Source organism: Anopheles maculipalpis, chromosome 2RL (genome assembly GCF_943734695.1).
Source record: "Anopheles maculipalpis chromosome 2RL, idAnoMacuDA_375_x, whole genome shotgun sequence".
Taxonomy (NCBI): Eukaryota; Metazoa; Arthropoda; class Insecta; order Diptera; family Culicidae; genus Anopheles; species Anopheles maculipalpis.
Window position 1 is genome coordinate 54201470 of NC_064871.1, and position 19111 is coordinate 54220580.

The window sequence follows — 19111 nt, forward strand, 5'->3', positions numbered from 1 at the left end:
CAGAATTGGCAACTATACTATAGCAATTTTGTTTTCATCCATAGGTTCAAAAATAATTGCTTGGGAATTAAAAACAACCAAAAACAGTTTCAAAATTTGGAATACAAGTTAGACAATTCTAGCGTTGAAGAATAGTAAAAAAAGAAAGGCCCAAAACTAGAAAAAATATTTGTTTAAATTTTCAAAATTGATTACTAGTCTTATTTTATGGTCATATTTGCATCATAAAACGAGAATAAAAATCAACTTAAAGATTTATCCGACGATAGGTGCGTTTTCTCAAATTATTCATCTTCATTTTACCATGAAAAAAAAATACGAAGTGAATTCTATGAAGTTTGGTTTCACAATCTCATTTTTACGTCTTAATCTATTGTCCGTCGCTTTGTAACATGTAAAATAGATATAAAATGAAGTTTCAAATTACAATCATAGTGAAATACATTCAAATATCTGATAAAAGATCAATTGGCATAGTGATCATGAGCATTCAGGCTCTATAGAATAATACCAGTGCTTCAAGTAACTCTTGGAGTCACAGAGCTTGGTGGTATTTCATTGTTTTATTGTTTAAATTTAACATTAAACATCAAACAAAATGTTCAACAATGCTGATAATTTACTGAGTTTTCTACTACTGATAACACAAAAATGGCAATGTTTGGTGCAGTTAGACATCATGGTATTTGGCAAACAAGTGGATTCTTTAGTGATTATTCACATACATCAAATATAATTTTATAAAGAGAAAAAAAACAAGCACAAAACATTGATATACAATTGTAGAACTGAAAGAAAATAATATTACTCTTTTCCTCAAAGATTTTCACTCAATCTAACATTTTCCTCTGAACGGGGGAGTTGTAGCATATCTGCTAAACATCTCACTAAAGTATTCATTATCTCGCATACAATAAACAAGCGTTACGTAGCATTACCCAGCATAACAAATAATCTACATCACCCAAGAACGCAAGAAATGCACATTCAGCTATTTTAACCAGGTGAACGCCTTACGCCGTGAACGCCCGGCTAGCGAGTGACGCAATGCAATATGATATCAGTTCAAAACAACCAGCGAGTCCAGACAGTGGTCAACAACACAAAACAAGTAACTTCGATCGATCAAACGACGAATGATAGCCGACACGTTTTAGGCAGACTCAGCAATCGATCGCACCGCTCCAACCGATCAGTTCAATAATGGCGACACATTTCTTGCAGGCGCTGCAATCGTTCGCATCGCGACACATTTTGTGCGTACATAAACATTTTTGTACAAAATGCAATAGCAAAAAGAAAAAGCACCTAGGAAAAATGGGTATAAATAAAGACGGGTGAATGGGTATTTTTTAGAGACGAATGCTGCCGAAAGACGCAAAGTCTTTCTAAGCAAAAAAGAAAAAATAATTTCGAAGAGTTCACCTGGATCGGTCAGTAGACAGATGCCGGAACGACGTAACCGTCGCTTAAGACTCAACCTAAACCCGGGTGATGTCTCATTTCACTGGTCCGTACAAGTCCTGTTGTTTTAAACTTGACTTCTTCCCTACCACACGGCAACCGTGACCATATTCTGCAGACTTTGGATTGAATGAAAACTGAACGAAAACAGAAAGTGTATTGAATACGCAAAGTACAATGGATCAAAAAGTGTATAATTACAGTGGCAGCGTATGAAGTGATTACGAAATTATTACATGGCGTTAATATATGCTCTCTGGATGCTGAAAAGTGAAGGATGGTTTGTCATATAACATGACATGTCTTTGAATACATTAGAAGGAAACCTTCGTGCAAAACGTGACGTGACAATTGGCAATGTTTGAACAGAAAAGTGCATCATATAACATGGAAAAATAAGTGCTGATAGAAAATATGTCGGACTATCATATAACCCATTGATCGAGAACTTCAAATACAAAAGTGCAGCGTAATGAGATGTCGCATGGTAGCTATGAAAGTATTATAAAACCATCAAAATAACGTGTACTCAATAACAGTGATGTGAACAACATGGGTAGCAGTTAATATGTCTTAAGTACAGATAATGGTAACAAGAGACAGGCTGAGAATAATCTAAGGTTATCATTTGGTTAGAATGACCATGACCTACGTCACATGCCAGGTGAAGGTGGGAGGAAAACTCTCAGTGTCCTTTGCTACCACCAAAGGCCTACGTCAGGGAGATAGGCTCGCCTGTGTCCTATTCAACTTGGCGCTAGAGAGGACCATCCGTGACTCGGAGAGGTGGAGACTTCGGGAACCATCTTCTATAAGTCAACCCAGATCCTGGCATACGCTGATGATATAGACATCATTGGTCTGCGGCTCTCCCAGATAGCAGAGGCCTACCAAAGGATCGAGCAGGCAGAAGAAAACCTCGGGTTGCAGGTTAACGAGGCAAAGACCAAATTGATGGTGGCACCATCAGCGACCCTAAACCCTCGGGTCAAAAGTCAGCACCGAAAACAGCATAGAGACGGAGTTGCGCGCTAGGATGGTGACGGTCAGCTGGACATTCTACAGCCTGAGGAAACATCTCACCTCAAAAAATCTGTCGCGACGGTCGAAGGATTGGGGCTGTATCGTAACTTATAGTCCCAGTACTCACATACTCCTCTGAGACATGTCCCTGTAGCTTAGCCGCGTTCGAGAGGAAGATGCTCAGAAGGAACGTTGGCCACGTATGTGTGCAAGGGGTATGGAGGAGCCGCTACAACGACGAGCTGTACGAACTGTATGACGACCTCACCGTCGTGCAGCGAATTAGGCTCGCCAGGCACCGATTGGCTGGCCATGTTTACATTTACAACATTAAAGGATACCACTAGGGAAATATATGAAAAAAATACAAGATCTCCCAAGATAATTACGGAACATCAGTTATTAGAGATTGCAGTAAACCTGTCAAAATTGGAAGCACAATAGAATTCTGGAAAATCGAGAGACCAAACTTGATTATGACTATCCTAAATACAACAAAACAAAAAGGCGACTTTGAAAGCTTTGCTGAAGCAATAAGTAGACTTATATTGCGACTTGAACGAGCCTACATAAAAGACAGCATAGGAGCAGGAATCAAAGCTCTAATAGCAGGAACAAAAAACCAAGACACGAAAAATACCATTAATTATGCCAATTGCACTTCACTAGCAAAGGCAATCGAATTAGGAACAATCAACGAGACAGAAGCATCGTTAACACCACAAAGCATCGATAACCGACAGTGTCAAAGTCAAACTTGAAACAATTACTTCAAGAAAAATTGCAAGCATTAGCATTGCTAAGACTCAAAGCCTCTAGAAATAAAAGAAAAAAAAATCCCAAGTAATACCAGCAGCTTTTTAGATGCAAAATTTTATTAAAATAAAAAAAATGAAAACAAATTTTTTTGAGTTTATTTACTTACTTATTTACAATTGATTATGACGGTCCAGTGCCGCATTGTCGTTTTTTAGAGTTTAAATGAAGTTAATTTTAAATGCCTATCACATTTAGAGAGGCAGCTAAGGACAGCTGATATTTCCACAGAAAACTTACAATATGTTATATTTTGTGTGAGTTATGCTACCAGCGACAACAAACGACAGCTAATAAAAAGTACAGGACTGTAGTAACTAAAGTAAAAGTTTTTATCTAACCACTCAAAAGTATATGAAAAGTCCTTTCCAATGACGTATAATAATGATATTTGTGAATTTATGATCGGCAACATAATTGCTACAGATAGATAAGATGATAATGGAAATTCTAACAAATTTTGTTTATGTATTGTTTAGTATAAGTTGGCCAAATAAATAATACTAAATCTACCTCTTTCCCATTGAAATCGCAAACAAAACTGTTGATACGGTATTTCCTAATGTTACAATGCAATCATACGTAGTTACAATAATACATAGAAGCTGGTTAATTATATAGTTGAACTCCTCCGACAAACATATCTAATCTCTCAGGCGGGTCTCGATAGAATATCGAAACTTTTAGCAACTTGCCAATACTCTGGACTGCATTCAACAAGCCGGTTTGAGCAACGCCGTACTCCCTACACAAGATCAGTATTGATCTGTCCTGTATCGAATATAGTAGTGATGGGAATAACAACTCACAAGAAGGAATTAAATCGGAGTGAGTGTGTTGGAATAAAGAGTTAACTCTTTAACTCACTCATGTATCACACTTTACTCATAGCGATTTAAATCGTTCATGAGTTGTTTAACTCATGAGTGAGTTTATTTGTGATTTAATTCTTCGCGGCAACCATTAACTCATTCAGAGTGATTTAAATCATTCATGAGTTATTTAACTCATGAATGTGTTGTATCAACCTGTTCTAGAAAAGGTTTCGATGCATCGGATGAAGAGTAGTACGTTTCTTCCTGTGTGGAATATCAAGTCCCATTAGCAAAATCGTCATGGTTTCTCGCTTTGGCAGATTTGAATGATTGTATCCGGATTTAATGAGTTAAACGTGTGTGACATTCTGTGTGAGTTGTTATTCAGAATAAATACATAGTATGTATTTGACAAGACTGTAACGTTTGCCAAATGGTTCTCGTGATACTTTCTATTTTCTATTTGCTGTTGCGTTACTTATTAGAAGAAAACAAATTTTGATAAAGAAAGCACAAACTGGATATCAAAACAGTATTGGAAACAAATTCATTAGGTAGTATTTGAACCAAATTCATTAACTCATGAGTTAATGAACAAATGAGTTAAATTACTCATGAATGATTTAAATCACTCTGAGTGAGTTAAAGGTCGCCGCGAAGAATTAAATCACAAACCAACTCACTCATTAATGATTTAAATCGCTATGAATTTTTTAAATCACAGAAGAGTTATAAAAACACTTCATAGAGATTTGTATTAATTCACTCTATGCTAAGATTTAATTTATTCAATCATTCTGAATCATTGTGCCCATCACTAGAATATGTATATACACTTTCTGAGGTCAGCTGTGTTCCACGTACTCCACAGTCAGGCTGTAGAGCATACATGTGCTTGCGACTTAGGATAGGCCTATCCAAAGAATATTCCGAAGCACCCGGCGGGCCAAGGGACAACTAAATGGGAGATATTCAGAAAAATTTCTCAAACAATAAGCTAAATACGATAACGTTATTTAGAAACTCTTGACTATGATTAATTTGAAAACAAAGTTAATTTGTCACGATGTCTTCCGCGATACTATCTAATGATGCCGCGGTGGTAAGGAAGATGTTCAGAAGGATTTTTGACCTCATATATGTGTAAACAATGGAGATGCCGCTACAATGACCAGGTATACGGACTGTACTGGTGATCTTTAGCTCCCATGGGCTAGTCACGTCATGAAAATGGCACCAGACGACCTCCAACCCTTAAAATCTTTATAGGCAATCCGAATGGACAGACCATCTTTGGTAGACCCATGTTGGTATCGAATCTTGGCATTGATGCGTCTGTCAGAAATGCCGGAATTTTGGACTAGTAAACGATGGGGACTCGACCTTGGGTAGTTCTGCACCACGCCAAGACTGTAACGTTTGTAGCGCATGGTAAGTTAATCAGTTTTAAAACAAAAGATATCTCACAGAAATGAAATTTACTTCTCAAATTCAAACATGCTGCACCTATTTCGGCCATTTATGAGCGAATTTTCATCGTTTTTTTGGTCTTAATGAACAAGTAGTAGAATGTAGTGGAAAGAACATTGCGAATAACGATTCATATGACCGTCGATCCCTTGGCTAAGAAAAACGTCGTTAAACTAGATGTACCACTAATCGCTCGGTTTTAGACTGTTGTCATTGCTCGGTGGTATGCCACTAGTTGCAAGGGAAATGTATGGAATTAGACAGATGAGGTTGAACGTCTTTTTTGTTGCCACCAAATAAAAAACATTTCGATGTCATTGCAAGGTGGCTTGCAACAAATTGAATTCGCATGTATAAAAGCGTTTTTTTCTTGGAAGAGGCAAATTAAAATCTAAACAGATGATTTGTATTTTTTCATAAAAATCAGCAACAACATGATTAAAACGGTACAACTGTAATGGCAAGCGCCATTACACTGTTACTGTTCATTAACAGGACTGCCGATACGAGGCATAATTATCAGTGCTGCAACCATAAACTTGGAACTGTTCTGGTAGCAGAATTTGTGTATAAAGAAAGCCCTCCTTCTTCGTTTGTTTACATTCAAACGTTAAACCGAAAATGGTCGTGCGACTAATGTGCCGAGCAATGACACCCCTACCACTTTGGTCGTACGATAAAATCGTATGCCACCGAGCAATGACACCAGCCTTAAGGTGTCCGTTCGAGGCATTCTACACGTTTCACACGAATCGCGGATCGCTTCTTCCACCCCTGTTTTGCCGCTCGAAATTGTCGAAATGCCGGGTAGCAGCTGGAGAAGCTTACAATACCTACAATGGAAAATACTTCGCCTTGTGCGGCAGCAAATCACTCACCACATATATTCAGCTTGCGGCCGATGTCGTCCCAAAGTAGTTTTTTGTTGTTATTGTCTTTATAATGTGGTGATGAGTGACACCACAAACTGCGCCTTTCTTGCACCAAGCGAATGAGTTTTTTTAAGTCCAGCACCATTTTGCTATCAAATATCCACAAACAACTAATTTTAAATTTAAAACGAATTCTATCGTAACATCGCATGCGACGGTACGGCAGAGCCGAACTGTTTTGTTTTTTTGCCGTACTGCAGCATCGGTGCGTCAGTCATACAAACGTCAACACAAAAATGCTTGAAAGCATCGTACGGCAAAATCGCATGCGGATAATTCGTGACCAAGCCTTCTTTTCGCAGAATCGTTTGAAGTTCCTCATCGCTATGGATTTTAGTTTGCCTAATACAATATTGTACGAATAAAATGATTTCAAATAGTAACCGGCCAGAATCACTTAACCATGTACTATAAATCGCTCTGTTCAACTGTCATTCCTTGTCAAACACACCGCATGGCCGTCACAACATACAGCATTGTTTACGTAGTGCGCGCTCGGACCAACAACTGCTTGCTGCATTCAACAAATATAAAGTTTTCGATTTAAAAAATATCTCCACAGGTAAGTCTCTATTCTTGTGTTCCCTGAAGTGAGCCTCATTTGAATTAGCCTCAAACCTCATTCTTATGCTCACTTTCAGCTTCAGTTCCTCTGCTTGAACTAACTCCACCATGGTACGACGGTTGAGAAAAACGAAAAAAGGTCAGAAATATGATTACTCTCGCAACCGAAAGCGAATGGCACAGAAAAGCCGTCGTAATGGAACCATCCGATGGTAAGCATTTTCCCAGCGTTGTAGTGTAAATAGTGCTCTTCCGCACACCCTCGTTAATCCATTCCGCCGGCTTGTTTCAGTGCTGAAATACGAGCCGCATACGACAAATCAAAGCTGCCAACCAGAAACATCCGCGAAATGGGTCTCGCGTACGACGCGAACCGTGCCATTCCTATTCCAAATGTGAGAAAGCAAATGAAGGATATGGAAAAGGCACTGTCCGAAGGGAAACTGACCACCAAGCAGCGTCCGCCACAGCCAGCACCGAAACAACACGTCGCCGACGAGCTCGAACAACAGGCGAACGAATTTCGCGGCACCCGTTTCCGGATGGCACGGTCGATGGTGCGCATCATAACGAGGATGATAGATCGGCACGGATTCAACTACCAGGCAATGGCGCGGGATCGGACCAACTATGAGCAGGAAACGTGGCGACAGTACCGTACCAAGGTTCGTCGGTTTTTACGCATTCCGGAACAGTGCACACCATACCTGGAGCAGAAGGGTTGGATCGACTGCGATATGAGCGATCCGAATGATCCACGGTGGAAGGAGTTTTGTACCGATGATGAATCGTAGTGGCGTGTCTGAGCTTCAAAAATAATGTTGTTAATAAAATAAATAAAGCAGTCTATGGCTAAAAAGTGTAATTTTTACGTATGTGCACTTTTTAGTAGGCGTTGGCAATAAGGCTGTTGCAAGGCAGCGTTGCTTCTTGTCACGGCTCCTCGATTTCTTCGATTTCAGCTAGATAGTTGGATATACTAACGAGAAAACGACCCAGGCGGGATTTGACAACAGTACCGTCATATCAGCAAACGACGCTGCAACGATTGAATGCTCCCCGCACACACACACACACACACACACACACACATGAAACTCCGAAGTGTGTAAATTTACAAACAACAATTTACAATTTGTATTGTCATTAAGATACTATTTATTCGCTATTACAAACACTCCTAACTTGACATAACCTCGCGTAACATACATTCCAAAAAAAGCTACTTTTAAAAGTATGTAATAATCCATCTAAATATAATCGGGGTTTGCTTTCTCTTACAGACCTTCGCCACTAGCTGTCGGCTTACTTGGGACGTGCGAATAACAAAAGAGCATTTTATTACTAAAAATAATCTTAAACCAATCTAAAAAAACACGCTTTCTACTACGTATGTATGTTATCTTTGTTTTTTTTTCTTTCTGGCTACTTTTTTTCTCTCGTTCATAAACCTAATTTTATATGCTTTGTTTCCTATTAGCTGTTTTCGCCCTTTACACATTAATCAATACAAAACACGTAAGCAAACAAAAAAAAAACTAGACAAACACATGATAGAAAGCGAATAGAATGAAGAAATATGATATTTATATATTGATTTGCATCAATTCCCACCGCGAAAGATATCCAGCGACATAAGTCCAGCACGATAAGTTCAATGTAAAACGATAGGTAGATAGGTAAAACGATATTGCTTAAAAAAAAAAAAACAACCAAACTTTTACTATCCCTTGGTACTCTTGTCGGTGGGGGCGACTGAGGGGGAAAAGTAGACAAACCCGTTTAACTTGAGTTTTTAGACTTTTTCTTAGAAAATATTCTGAAAACGCCCTTCTTATCCTTGCCACTCGACGACTCCTTGCCACCCTTGATGAAACTGGCCTCACTTTCGCTAGAGCTTTCGGCCGACTGATGACGACCGCCTACACCACCGGCAACGAGTTGACCAAAGTCTTGGCCTACCATCGTCGACGCTGGGCCGCCACCACCACTCGTGCTGCCACTGGAGCTGTTGTTGTTGCCACCGGCCGGAGGTAACGATGTTGGTCGAGCTGAATCAAAACGGGTCTGACCCCAGCCTGCAGAGGGAAATTGTAGAAAGTATTTAGAATCGGTTTACTATCTTACAATAGAACAAATTTGTTATACGATATCCATCACCAAACAGTTTTTTTTACCAAAAGGGAACCATTGTTGATAAATTGATAACTCTATGTGGGCAATTTTAGTACACACCAAGGTATGATAACGGTTATGGTTCATGGGAGTCGATTTTTTTCTTTGTTTTCTAGTTTAAATTGTTTGTTTTATTTTCCCCAAAGCTTTAACCAAAAAAATTCAATCTTATTAGTGTTTGGTATGTGACTGCTCTTTTTTTACAAACAATATAAGAAAACGAAAAGAAGTTTCAGTTGAAATCTCTCGACAGCGTCCAGCCCAAAATAAAATTTTGGACAAACGAGTTCGCACAATGTACATACAGTGTTATAGGGTCGCAAGGGCCGCACGGGCCGCAAGAGATTATAAAATCAAAATTTGAGGTTCTAATGAGTGTTTTTGAAATTTTACATTTTACATACACAATCCACCTGCACGAGACGATGCAGAAAAGATTGAAATTGCAATTTAGAGTCGCAATTCTGTTTCTATAGATGTGTTAGGCAAGCTAAAACATAAAATTGGTAATGCATGACTTAAAACCTCACACGAAGAACTGGTAATTTCAGTTTCTCTAAACACATTTCAATATATCAAGAAAACTGTTTCAGTCAATAAATGTTTGTAAAGTATATACTTTTGTAAGAATTGTCAGAGCATTGTATGAATAAAATTGTGCTTGTGGAAATTTAAACAAATATTATCAAAACTTTACAATACAATACAATGACTACACATTAGTAAAAAAAAATGAGTCAATGAATGAAAGATGTATCTCGTGACGATTAGTGTTCAACAAACAACGTTAAAATGACCTCTATTGCCCTAGCCTAGTGACTTTATCAGTTGGTTATAATTCAAAAGAGTTATAGTTAACTCAAAATTCAATGCGCTCAATCACCATTCAATTTTGAAAAAATAAAACTTTTTAACTGTTACATTAGTGATGATCATAACACCTTCTAAATTCTATCATTCACACAGAGTTACGGGGGCATTTAAGACCAAAAACCAGCAATTGAACAGAGAAGAATCAACCAAACCCCTAAACAAACATACATCTAAACCAAGGGCGGTAACCAAATTCGAGAAGGAAAAGACCCACAATCCAGACCAGAAACGAACAAACACCAACAGGGAGAGGAGAGGTTAGGGACATCCAGTCAGAAAAGGCTTAGTAAGAAAGAGGAAGTAACCAGGCAGGGAGGTAATGAGGAAGAGTTGGGAGAATATTAGGCAAATGCTGCTGTGTACCGGTGCTGAAGCCGTCCAGGTTGATACTGTTGCCAAAGGTGTTGCTATTGCTGCTGTTGGCCATATGCGGTGCTGGTGATTGCAGCTGTGTCGCCATGCTTCCTTGCTGCACGTGATGATGTGGATGGTGATGATGATGGTTGGGCTTTCCGTTGCCGTGGTAAGCCAGCTGCTGTTGGTCATTGATGGTGGTGTTGGTGTTGCCGGTCCCATTACCGGTAGGTACCATCGGATGGTGCCATGTCGTACGCGATGTACCGTTGTTTCCTGTGGTAGAGCCACTACGCTGGGCAGCCGAATTGTTTCCCGTTTGCTGCTCCCGTCGAATGAACTGATCAATTTGTTGCTTTTGCTGCTGCTGCTGCTGCTGAGGCATGTGATGATTTGAATGAGGTTGGAAAGTTGAAGTGGTCGTCCCTGTGGTTGATGGTGGCTGCTGATAATGCTGCACCGGATGCTGATAACCGGACGGAGGCTTCAGCGGTGTGAACGTGCTCAACGGTGTCGAAGTTATCGGAACCGGTGGAACGGAATATTCTAATCGAGTAACCGAGAGCCGTTCAAGCATCGGAGGGATACAGTTTTAGGGAGAATTGACGACGATTTAGGATGGAGTTTAGTGGTGGGTTTTTGTCGGGAGGTAAGGGGTAAGACACATAAATTAGCGACATTTAACATTACATTGACACATAGTGCAGTTGGCGCTCTCGATCCATTTACAAATAATTCTAGCGTATGTGTGTGAGAGGAGTAAGGTGAACATAAAGACGGTTCTCGGTGTAGTCTGTGTATGTTTGATGTACCCTTAATAACCCAACATCGTCTGCTCGAGCGAAACCCACAGTGACTGTCAATTTGAAGTTAAAGCTTAACTTCTTAAGCCTCCTCAAAATCTTCAAAAGTCCCACAAATGGTAAACAAGCTATCCACCAATCTTACCTGATGTCCTTATTTCACTGTTTCGTAACCACACATCTTCACCCGTGAGGTTGCCATTTTGTGATGCAGCTTGGGGTTTGCTGGACATCGCGCCCGGTTGTAACGAGTATGGTCGATTGACACCGCCTATATTGGCATTATCGTAGTCTCCTGCAACAGGAAACAAATTAATATTCCGGTAGAAGTTTTCTGAGTACGCGACTGATGCTCTGGTACACTTACCAGTTCCATTGGGACTGCTGTTCGAACTAGATTTGGAGCGCAACTGTACGGTACCATTATTGTTGTTCAACACATTGTCCGTACTGGACTGACGCTGAGGGACCGGCGGTGGCATACCACGTGGTGGGATCGGAGGTTTATCGGCCAATCCAAACACTTCTGGCATCGGACCCGGTGAGGTCGGAGATGGTAGGTTGTTATACTGCTGACCAGATGACATGCGCTGATGCTGCAACAAACAAATGTATAAAGAAATGAAATATAGCTTCTTTCAGGCTTCTCAAATGGAAAACTCCATTTCTAACTTACACTTAAAATCATCAATTAAAAATAAAAATAAAATATTTTGAATAAAAGCAAGTGTGCCATCCATCATAAAATCACCGAAAATTATGTTAAAATCGAATATCAAATCAGGTATTTCATTACTACTTGGGGTAAATTTGGTTCACAAATTCTTTTTCTTTTTGGTTTTAAACATAGTTTCATAACAACCAGAACATAGCTCCTTACTGGTATTAGAATTTGTCTCCTTGGGCTTCTAGCATTTCACGCATGTTATCGGTCAAACTTTGTGTTCTAGAGCGGTTCATGTTTCCGAAGTGCTCCTTTCAATCACGGATCTCACTGACGATTCCATTTAAGGCCTTGGCCACCTTTTTGGGAAACCATCTTGTTTCTCTCTGAAGTACTAATGAAAATATACGACTCTGATTCTGGTATTCAATCTCATGTCGGATCTATCGGAATGATAATTCCAATCCAAAACTGAGGTCTCGTGTATAGCTAAACTCTCATTAAAATTAGAGAAAACTGTATGACACCCTGAGCCCAAATAGTGCTTGTCCCTTTGCCCCATAAGGTAGTTAGTGTCAAGCAATTGTTTTCTGAGCTGCCTTCATGATTCGACGTCTTTTTGTCTCAACTTTGTCATGTAATTCGTAGTTTTGTTTAACATATTGTTTCTTTGTGTTGTGAGAGCTTATTTTAACTGATTGACATATTATAAGACTACACTCAATTTTGTTGTTCAGCAGAAAAAAACATGATCAAAGTGAGAAACATTGACTATTATTCATGAAATTTTATGGTATACTATATCTTGCCACAGGTACGAACAAATCTGCATGCTAACTTGGTCACCTAACTGAATTTTTACTGCAAAAAATACTGGGTTGCTCGCTTGCCCCTATGGTATACACTAGTCGCAACTTCTACTAAGAACTAAACAACGATACCCTTATTATGAAAGAGTCTCCTACCTGTAGCTCCTGTTCGCGCAACTCTTTCTGCTTCTGGAGGAAGTTGGTCTGCGGCGTGTGGAAGCTACCGTTGCTACCCGATCCTGATTTGGCACTGTTTAGCGAGGTTCGCGAATCCCGACGCTGGCTGTCTGGCGATGAAGTTCGCGAACTTATCGACGACGCGGCATCGCTCCGATCGGGCGTTGGAGACTGGGCCGAGCTGATCGATTTCATGTCTGGAGTGCTGTTGCTTTGCTGTTGATGTAAAAGAAAACAAAATCCGCGCTTCAAATAACCGACCCTCCTACTCTGTGTTTCGTCAAATAGCCACATACCTTCACAGACTCGTCGTAACTCATAAGTTGCAAGTTTGGCGGCAACGCAGCATGGAACGCAATTTTGTTTACCCACTCGCTGAGCGATTCTTTCGAGTTGGTCATAAACAGAAACTCGGATCCGTCAAGCAAGACCAACCGGAACACGTTCTTCTTCTTGGTGTAGTTCTCTGCTCGCTCGCATTTTGCGTTCAGTATGTTCACCGGAGCAGTGGCCGCCTTTTGCATGGAAAAGTCTTCGGCATCCTTGAAGAAGCACAGCAACTGACCACACAGCACAGTGTAGTATGGTTTCCACGAGCGTACCGGTGCTTTCTTCCCACCGGATTGAAGTTCGTGCTTGCGTTCCAACATTCCCTGCACTTCTACCGGTGGCAGAAGCGAAGCGTCCGTTTCCGGTCCCGCACCACCTGTTCGTTGATTCTTGCGGAAGCTCTGGGCACGGCGACGTGTCGTAAAGGACGGTGCACGTTTTACCGGTTTTAGGCCCATCTTCATACTTTCCGCCCGCTTGATGTTACTGTCCGATCCCCGACGCAAACGCTCCTGCAACATCGTAGCAAAGGAATTCGATTTCTGTACCGGACTCGTTTGATCCACGTTGCTAACGTTGACAGAAACTGAGCTGTTGGAGGCGTTCATCATACCACCGGGAGCAGTCAAAGAGTCGTTACGATCAGCCATCATGCCAGCACTTCCGGGCGACAAATGACCACTGGCATTACCCATTCCGGGCACGGAATCGTTGTAACCGTTGATTGAGGCCGGTTCCCGCCGTCGTCGTTCTTCCGTGATTCTTTGAACCTCTTTTTGTTTCAGCGCTTCGTGGCGTTCCCGCTCGATACGTTCCTTCTCGGCGATTCGAGCAGCCTGTTCCGCTTCCAGCTGTTTCTTAAACCGTTGCTCCAGTAGCGTGATTCGTCTGAGTGCCAACACTTTCTCCTCCTGAGCAGCAACGGTTTTTTCAAAGTCTTCGTGCTTCCTCAACAGATCCTCAACCTGAGCGATCGAGTCACCCAGCTTCGATTCCTTCAGTTGCATCTGACGGCTTATGATCCAGGTTTCCATGTCTTCTGCCTCCTTCAGGAAACGCTGAGTGTCCAGGTTCAGCTCGTACATCTCCAACCGCTGCACAATGGTGTTGTCGAGCAAACGCTTGCGCTGCTCAAGTACTGCGATCTTCTCCTGCACCTCGTTCGCCAAAAAGTGCTTGTCGTGGATCAGCTTCCGTCCAGTACGATTAAACACTTCGAACGCTTCTTTGCGCGCTTCCACCTCGGTACGATGTTCCTTGATTTTGCCGATCAGTGCCTCCGCACCGGAAACATCCTTCGCTAGATCCGGAGCGGTGATCTTCGCCAACATTTCGTTGATCCACGCCATCAGATCACGGTACTCGTCAAAGTACGCCTGCAGCTGTTCGGCTTGCATAAGCTTCTCCTTGCGCTGGATGGTGCGCTCCTTTAGCTCTGACCATACCTCGATCGTTTCATCACGCTTCACCTCGATATGTTCCTTCGCGTCCGGATATGTGTCGGCAAGCTTCTGGGCTTCGTTCACTACCGACTCCAGCTGCTCCTTGATAGCGCCCAGCTCGGCTTCAAACGCTTCGTGTGTGCGTACCAATGATTGGATCGTCTCCAGATCATGTCCATAGTCTTCTGACAGTACCGACGATATCTTCTCATTGATCCAGGCAATCGTCTCATCAGCTGTCCTATCAAACACGTGCACTTGGCGAGCACCGGCCAGCGCTTCCTGCCGTGCAACCACCAAATCCTTCAGCTCCTCCCACAGCTGCTTCGTTTCATCACGCTTTGCCTTAATGGTGTCTTTGTTGGGATTGCCTTCGTTGAGTAATGACTCACCTTTCGCGACACAGGCCGTCACACGCGATTCATTAGCATTCAGATTCGATACAAACGATTCGAACTGTGCTGTTAGCTGCTCCACATGCTCAACATCCGTACCGTACTCCTCTGAACCGGCCGTTGTCATCTGCACCTCGATCCACTCCTGAAGATCATCGATCTCACGCACAAACTCGTACAGCTTCTTCATTTCGGCTAGCTTCTTCTCCCGCTCCCCAGCCAACCGATTCAATTCCACGAACTGGTACTGGATTTTATCGTTTTTGTTCTTGATTTTCTCACTATCAAAGTGTCCGCGTGTTTGCAGTCCGTTCGAGAGTTTTTCGATTTTTTCCACCGTCGGCTTGAATGCACCGAGCTCACGCTGCAATCCATCCAGCTTCTTCTGTAGCGAACTGACCGAATCTTCATCCTTGCCATAATCTTGCGAAGAAATTATGGGCTTCTTCTCGCGCAACCAAAATTCGGCCTCATTTGCTTCAGCGTAAAACTGTTGACTTTCGACGGCATCCAGCAGCCGAAGCCGCCGCACGTTTGTAAGGTTTCGCAGGTTAACCAGCTTGCTCTGCAGCTGCCCACACTGTCGCTCGATTTGTTCCACCGCGTAATGGCTATCGCGGATCATCTGCTGGCCGCGCTGTACCAAAGCGGAGATGATCGGTTCTTGGATGAGAATTTCGGCCTCGAGTGCTTGATGTTTCTTCTGCAAACTTTGCACCGCCGTTAGACTGCTGCCCAAATCCTTCGATGCAGCTTGCGGTTCTTTCTCGTTCAGCCACAGCAGCTCGTCTTCGGCGTCACGCAAGAATTGGTGCAGCTGCAGTGAATCCTCTAAATTGTCTCGCCGTATGGTGGTAGGTTCATGCAGCGAATGGTAGCGCTTGATCGTGAGCATCGCACCTTCGTGCAGTTCCTCTTTCAGGAAATGATCGGACGACAGCATCTTCGTGTCGGTTGCCTTGATCTGCTCGCACGTGTCAGCATGATGGGCCACGTCAGCCTCGAGCATATCGTGCTTCTTGAGCAGATTATGCACGGATGCCAAATCACGGCCATAGTCTTCGGAGGAAAGTTGCGCTTCTACCTCGTCCATCCAGTTGTTGAAATCCTCCAGACTGCGCTGGAACAGCAGTGCTTCGTACGCTTCGGCCAAACGTTCTTTTTTCTCGCGAGAGGCTTCACGCAGCTTCTGCCACTCGCTTTCCACGATGTCCAGCTGATCCTGCACCATAGCGCTCGCGTAGTGTTCGGCATTGATCAGCGACTCGCCTTCCTCTATGACGGCCGTCACACGACCTTGGTTGGCGAGCAGCTCCGCATCGAAGGCGGCGTGCTTCTGTATTTTGCTCTGCAAATTACTCGGCTCTCGGTAGTTCTCATCCAGTGCGATTTGCATTTTCTGATTCGTCCACTTTTCAACCTCATACAGTGAGCGCAGGAATTGCTGTAATTGCAGACTTTCCTGTAGCTTCTGCTTTCGCGCTTCGGCCGAAGCAAGCAGTTTGTCCTTACGGCTAATAACCGCATACAGACGCTGCTTGATCACATCCGCTTCAAACGGACTTTCGGCCAAAATTTCCTCCGCAAATCGTTCCAGCTCAACGATACGATTGGACTGTAGCAGCTTCTCGAACGCTTCGTGTTTCTTTATCAACGCTTCCACGGCGGTAAAGGACTCGCCCAGATCATCATTGTTCAGGAATGCTTCCTTGTTGGTCAGCCATTCCACAATCTGGTCGGCCTGTTCCTTAAACAGCTGCAGCTGATGTGCTTCCTTCAGACCACGGGACCGTCCCTTCCACGAATCGTGCAGATGCTTGTTCAGGTCCTCCAAATTGCGCAAGGCTTTCTCGACGTGATCGTTACGGACGGAACGTTCGCGGTTTTCTGCCACCAAACGCTCACCGTGCTCTTTCAGCTCTCGGAACACGAGATCACGTCCGTCAATTTCCGCCTTACGCTCGTTGTGCAATTGTATCTGCGCCTCACAGTCCGTAATAGTCGCCGGTTTCGTTGCCGAATCCATGCGCTTGATCATTTCATTCGCCCAAAGTTCCAGCTCTTTCACGTTGGCGGTAAACTTGTGCGCAGTGTAGCCTTGCTTGAGCATCTCCGCCCGCTTCACGCTTGCATTCTGCAATTCATTCCAGTGTTTTTTCAGCTCGTCCAGCTTCTCCACAATGTTGATTGCATTGTCCGGATACTTGTCGGCTAGCGCCGCAGCACTGGTTTCGTGTTCGCGAATCTTCTGCTCTACCGCCGTCATGTCGCGTTCGATAGCTTCCTGTTTGCGTTTCAGCGCTTCCACCGCAATCAAATCTCGCCCCGTATCATCGACACTCATGGCAAGCATCTTCTCCGCTATACGTTCCGACGTATCATCGACATCCCGGTTGAACACGTGTATTTCATACGCTCCGGAAAGCAAATCTCGATAGCGACTCAATGCACCCTGCAGCGATTTCCACTTGTTGTTGAAGTTTTCTCTACGCTGCTGTACATTCTTTCCCTCGACCTTATCTTGGCTCACCAGCTTGTCGGCCAATTGATTGATATTTTTGATACGCTGATCATCGACTCGCATATCGCTGTCCACATCATCGAGCTTTCGACGCAGCGCATTGCAGTGCTCCAAATCGCGACCCGTCTCACCAGCGTTTATCATCATTTCCTTATCACGGATCCAAGCCTCCAGTTTGTCGAGCTGTGTGTTAAACTCCAAAATATCCTGTGCCTCCTTCAAACCCTTGCTGCGGGAGGACAGCTCGTTCAACAGCACGTTCCAAGATTGCATCAGCTTCACTAACTCATCCTGAATCTCGCCGGCACATTCATGCTTTTTGCCGATCAGCTTTTCACCCTTATCGCGCACCTCACGGATACGACCCTCGTTGGCATTCACCTCGGCTTCGAACGCTTGCAATTTCTTCAACTTTTTCACCTTATCCTCCATATTGCTCGTGCCGGTATAGCTGTGTGCATCCGCTTCCAGCTTCTTCTGCTTCTCGTTGATCCATGCACCGGCTTCCGCACAGTCACGAATGAATTGTGTATAAAGCAATGCATTCGCTAGCTTCTGCCGTCGCAGCGCGCACAGATCCTTCACCTTCTGCCGACGCTCAACTATTTCCCGCAAGCGTCGCCGGATGTTTTCACTATCATAATGGTTCTGTTCCACCAGCTTACGGCCGTGCTCTTGCAGGATCGCTACCTTTTCGTCTTGCGTTTGGATCAACTTCTCGAACGCTTCGTGACGCTTCACCTGATCTTGTACCACCTCCACCGTTTGGCCAAAGTCCGAACTTGACAGTGTAGCCTCTTGGCCGCTGGAAATGTTATCGATCACCTTCGCATCGCGCATGAAGCAGAAAAGATCGATCTTCTGTTCCAGCAAGATCTTCTTCTTGTTGTACGCCGAATGTAGCTTTGCACGCTCATCCAGCAGGGCGGAACACTTTTCCTCTACCTCGGTCGCTGCATAATGCCCTGTCTGGACCATGGAATCGCTGAGCTCGTTTAATTCGCGGAACGTTTGCTCACGTGCTTCAATTTCACCATATATGGCATCATGCTGAATCTTGAGAGCGGTAGCACCGGCAGCATCGCTGACGTGTTCTTCGGCCTGCAGGGCAGCTCGGAGGTTCGTTGCCCATGACATTAGATCGCGTACCTGTGTTAGGAAGTGCTGCAGATCACAGCTTGCATGGAGTTGATCGTTGCGGAGAGCGGATTTTTCTTTCAGCAAATTCCAGTACTGGATTACATTTTCCTGTTCGGCCGCGATTGCCTTAGCATTGTCTCCGGGGTATTTCGCTTGCAGGCGCAACGAATCGTCTACCAGCACCTGCAGTTGAGCTTCTAACGGAACTAGCTCGTTTTCGAACGCTTCGTGTTTACGTGCTAGCGCGAGAGCCGAATTCAAATCTTTTCCCAGTTCGCTTGATAGGGCCGCATTTTTATCCTGGAAGAAAGAAAAAGTCATTGAGTGTCCGGATGGATTTCGGA

At 43.4% G+C, this 19111-nt stretch overlaps 2 protein-coding genes across 2 annotated transcripts in view; one reads left to right on the plus strand and one right to left on the minus strand.

The window, feature by feature from the left end:
* Positions 1-7192: 7192 nt before the first annotated feature.
* On the plus strand, positions 7193-7881 carry LOC126559113 (nucleolar protein 16). The gene is made up of 2 exons (XM_050215224.1): positions 7193-7296; positions 7377-7881. The coding sequence occupies exons 1-2, from the start codon at positions 7193-7195 to the stop codon at positions 7876-7878; spliced, it is 606 nt and encodes a 201-aa protein (XP_050071181.1). The 3' UTR covers positions 7879-7881.
* A 985-nt stretch (positions 7882-8866) lies between these two features.
* The window catches only part of LOC126567268 (spectrin beta chain, non-erythrocytic 1), a 54707-nt gene continuing 44462 nt past the window's right edge, over positions 8867-19111 (minus strand). Inside the window, exons 8-13 of the mRNA XM_050223500.1 lie at positions 13236-19067; positions 12919-13155; positions 11657-11885; positions 11435-11581; positions 10496-11032; positions 8867-9162 (exon numbers count right to left, since the gene is read on the minus strand). Coding sequence (XP_050079457.1) covers positions 8867-9162; positions 10496-11032; positions 11435-11581; positions 11657-11885; positions 12919-13155; positions 13236-19067 — 7278 coding nt within the window. The remainder of the gene's footprint in view (positions 9163-10495; positions 11033-11434; positions 11582-11656; positions 11886-12918; positions 13156-13235; positions 19068-19111) is intronic.

Coding starts and splice junctions, on each gene's coding strand:
- LOC126559113 (XM_050215224.1), top strand. CDS start 7,193: ATGGTACGACGGTTGAGAAAAACGAAAAAAGGTCAGAAATATGATTAC. Junction 7,297..7,376: donor CGTAATGGAACCATCCGATG/GTAAGCATTTTC, acceptor GGCTTGTTTCAG/TGCTGAAATACGAGCCGCAT.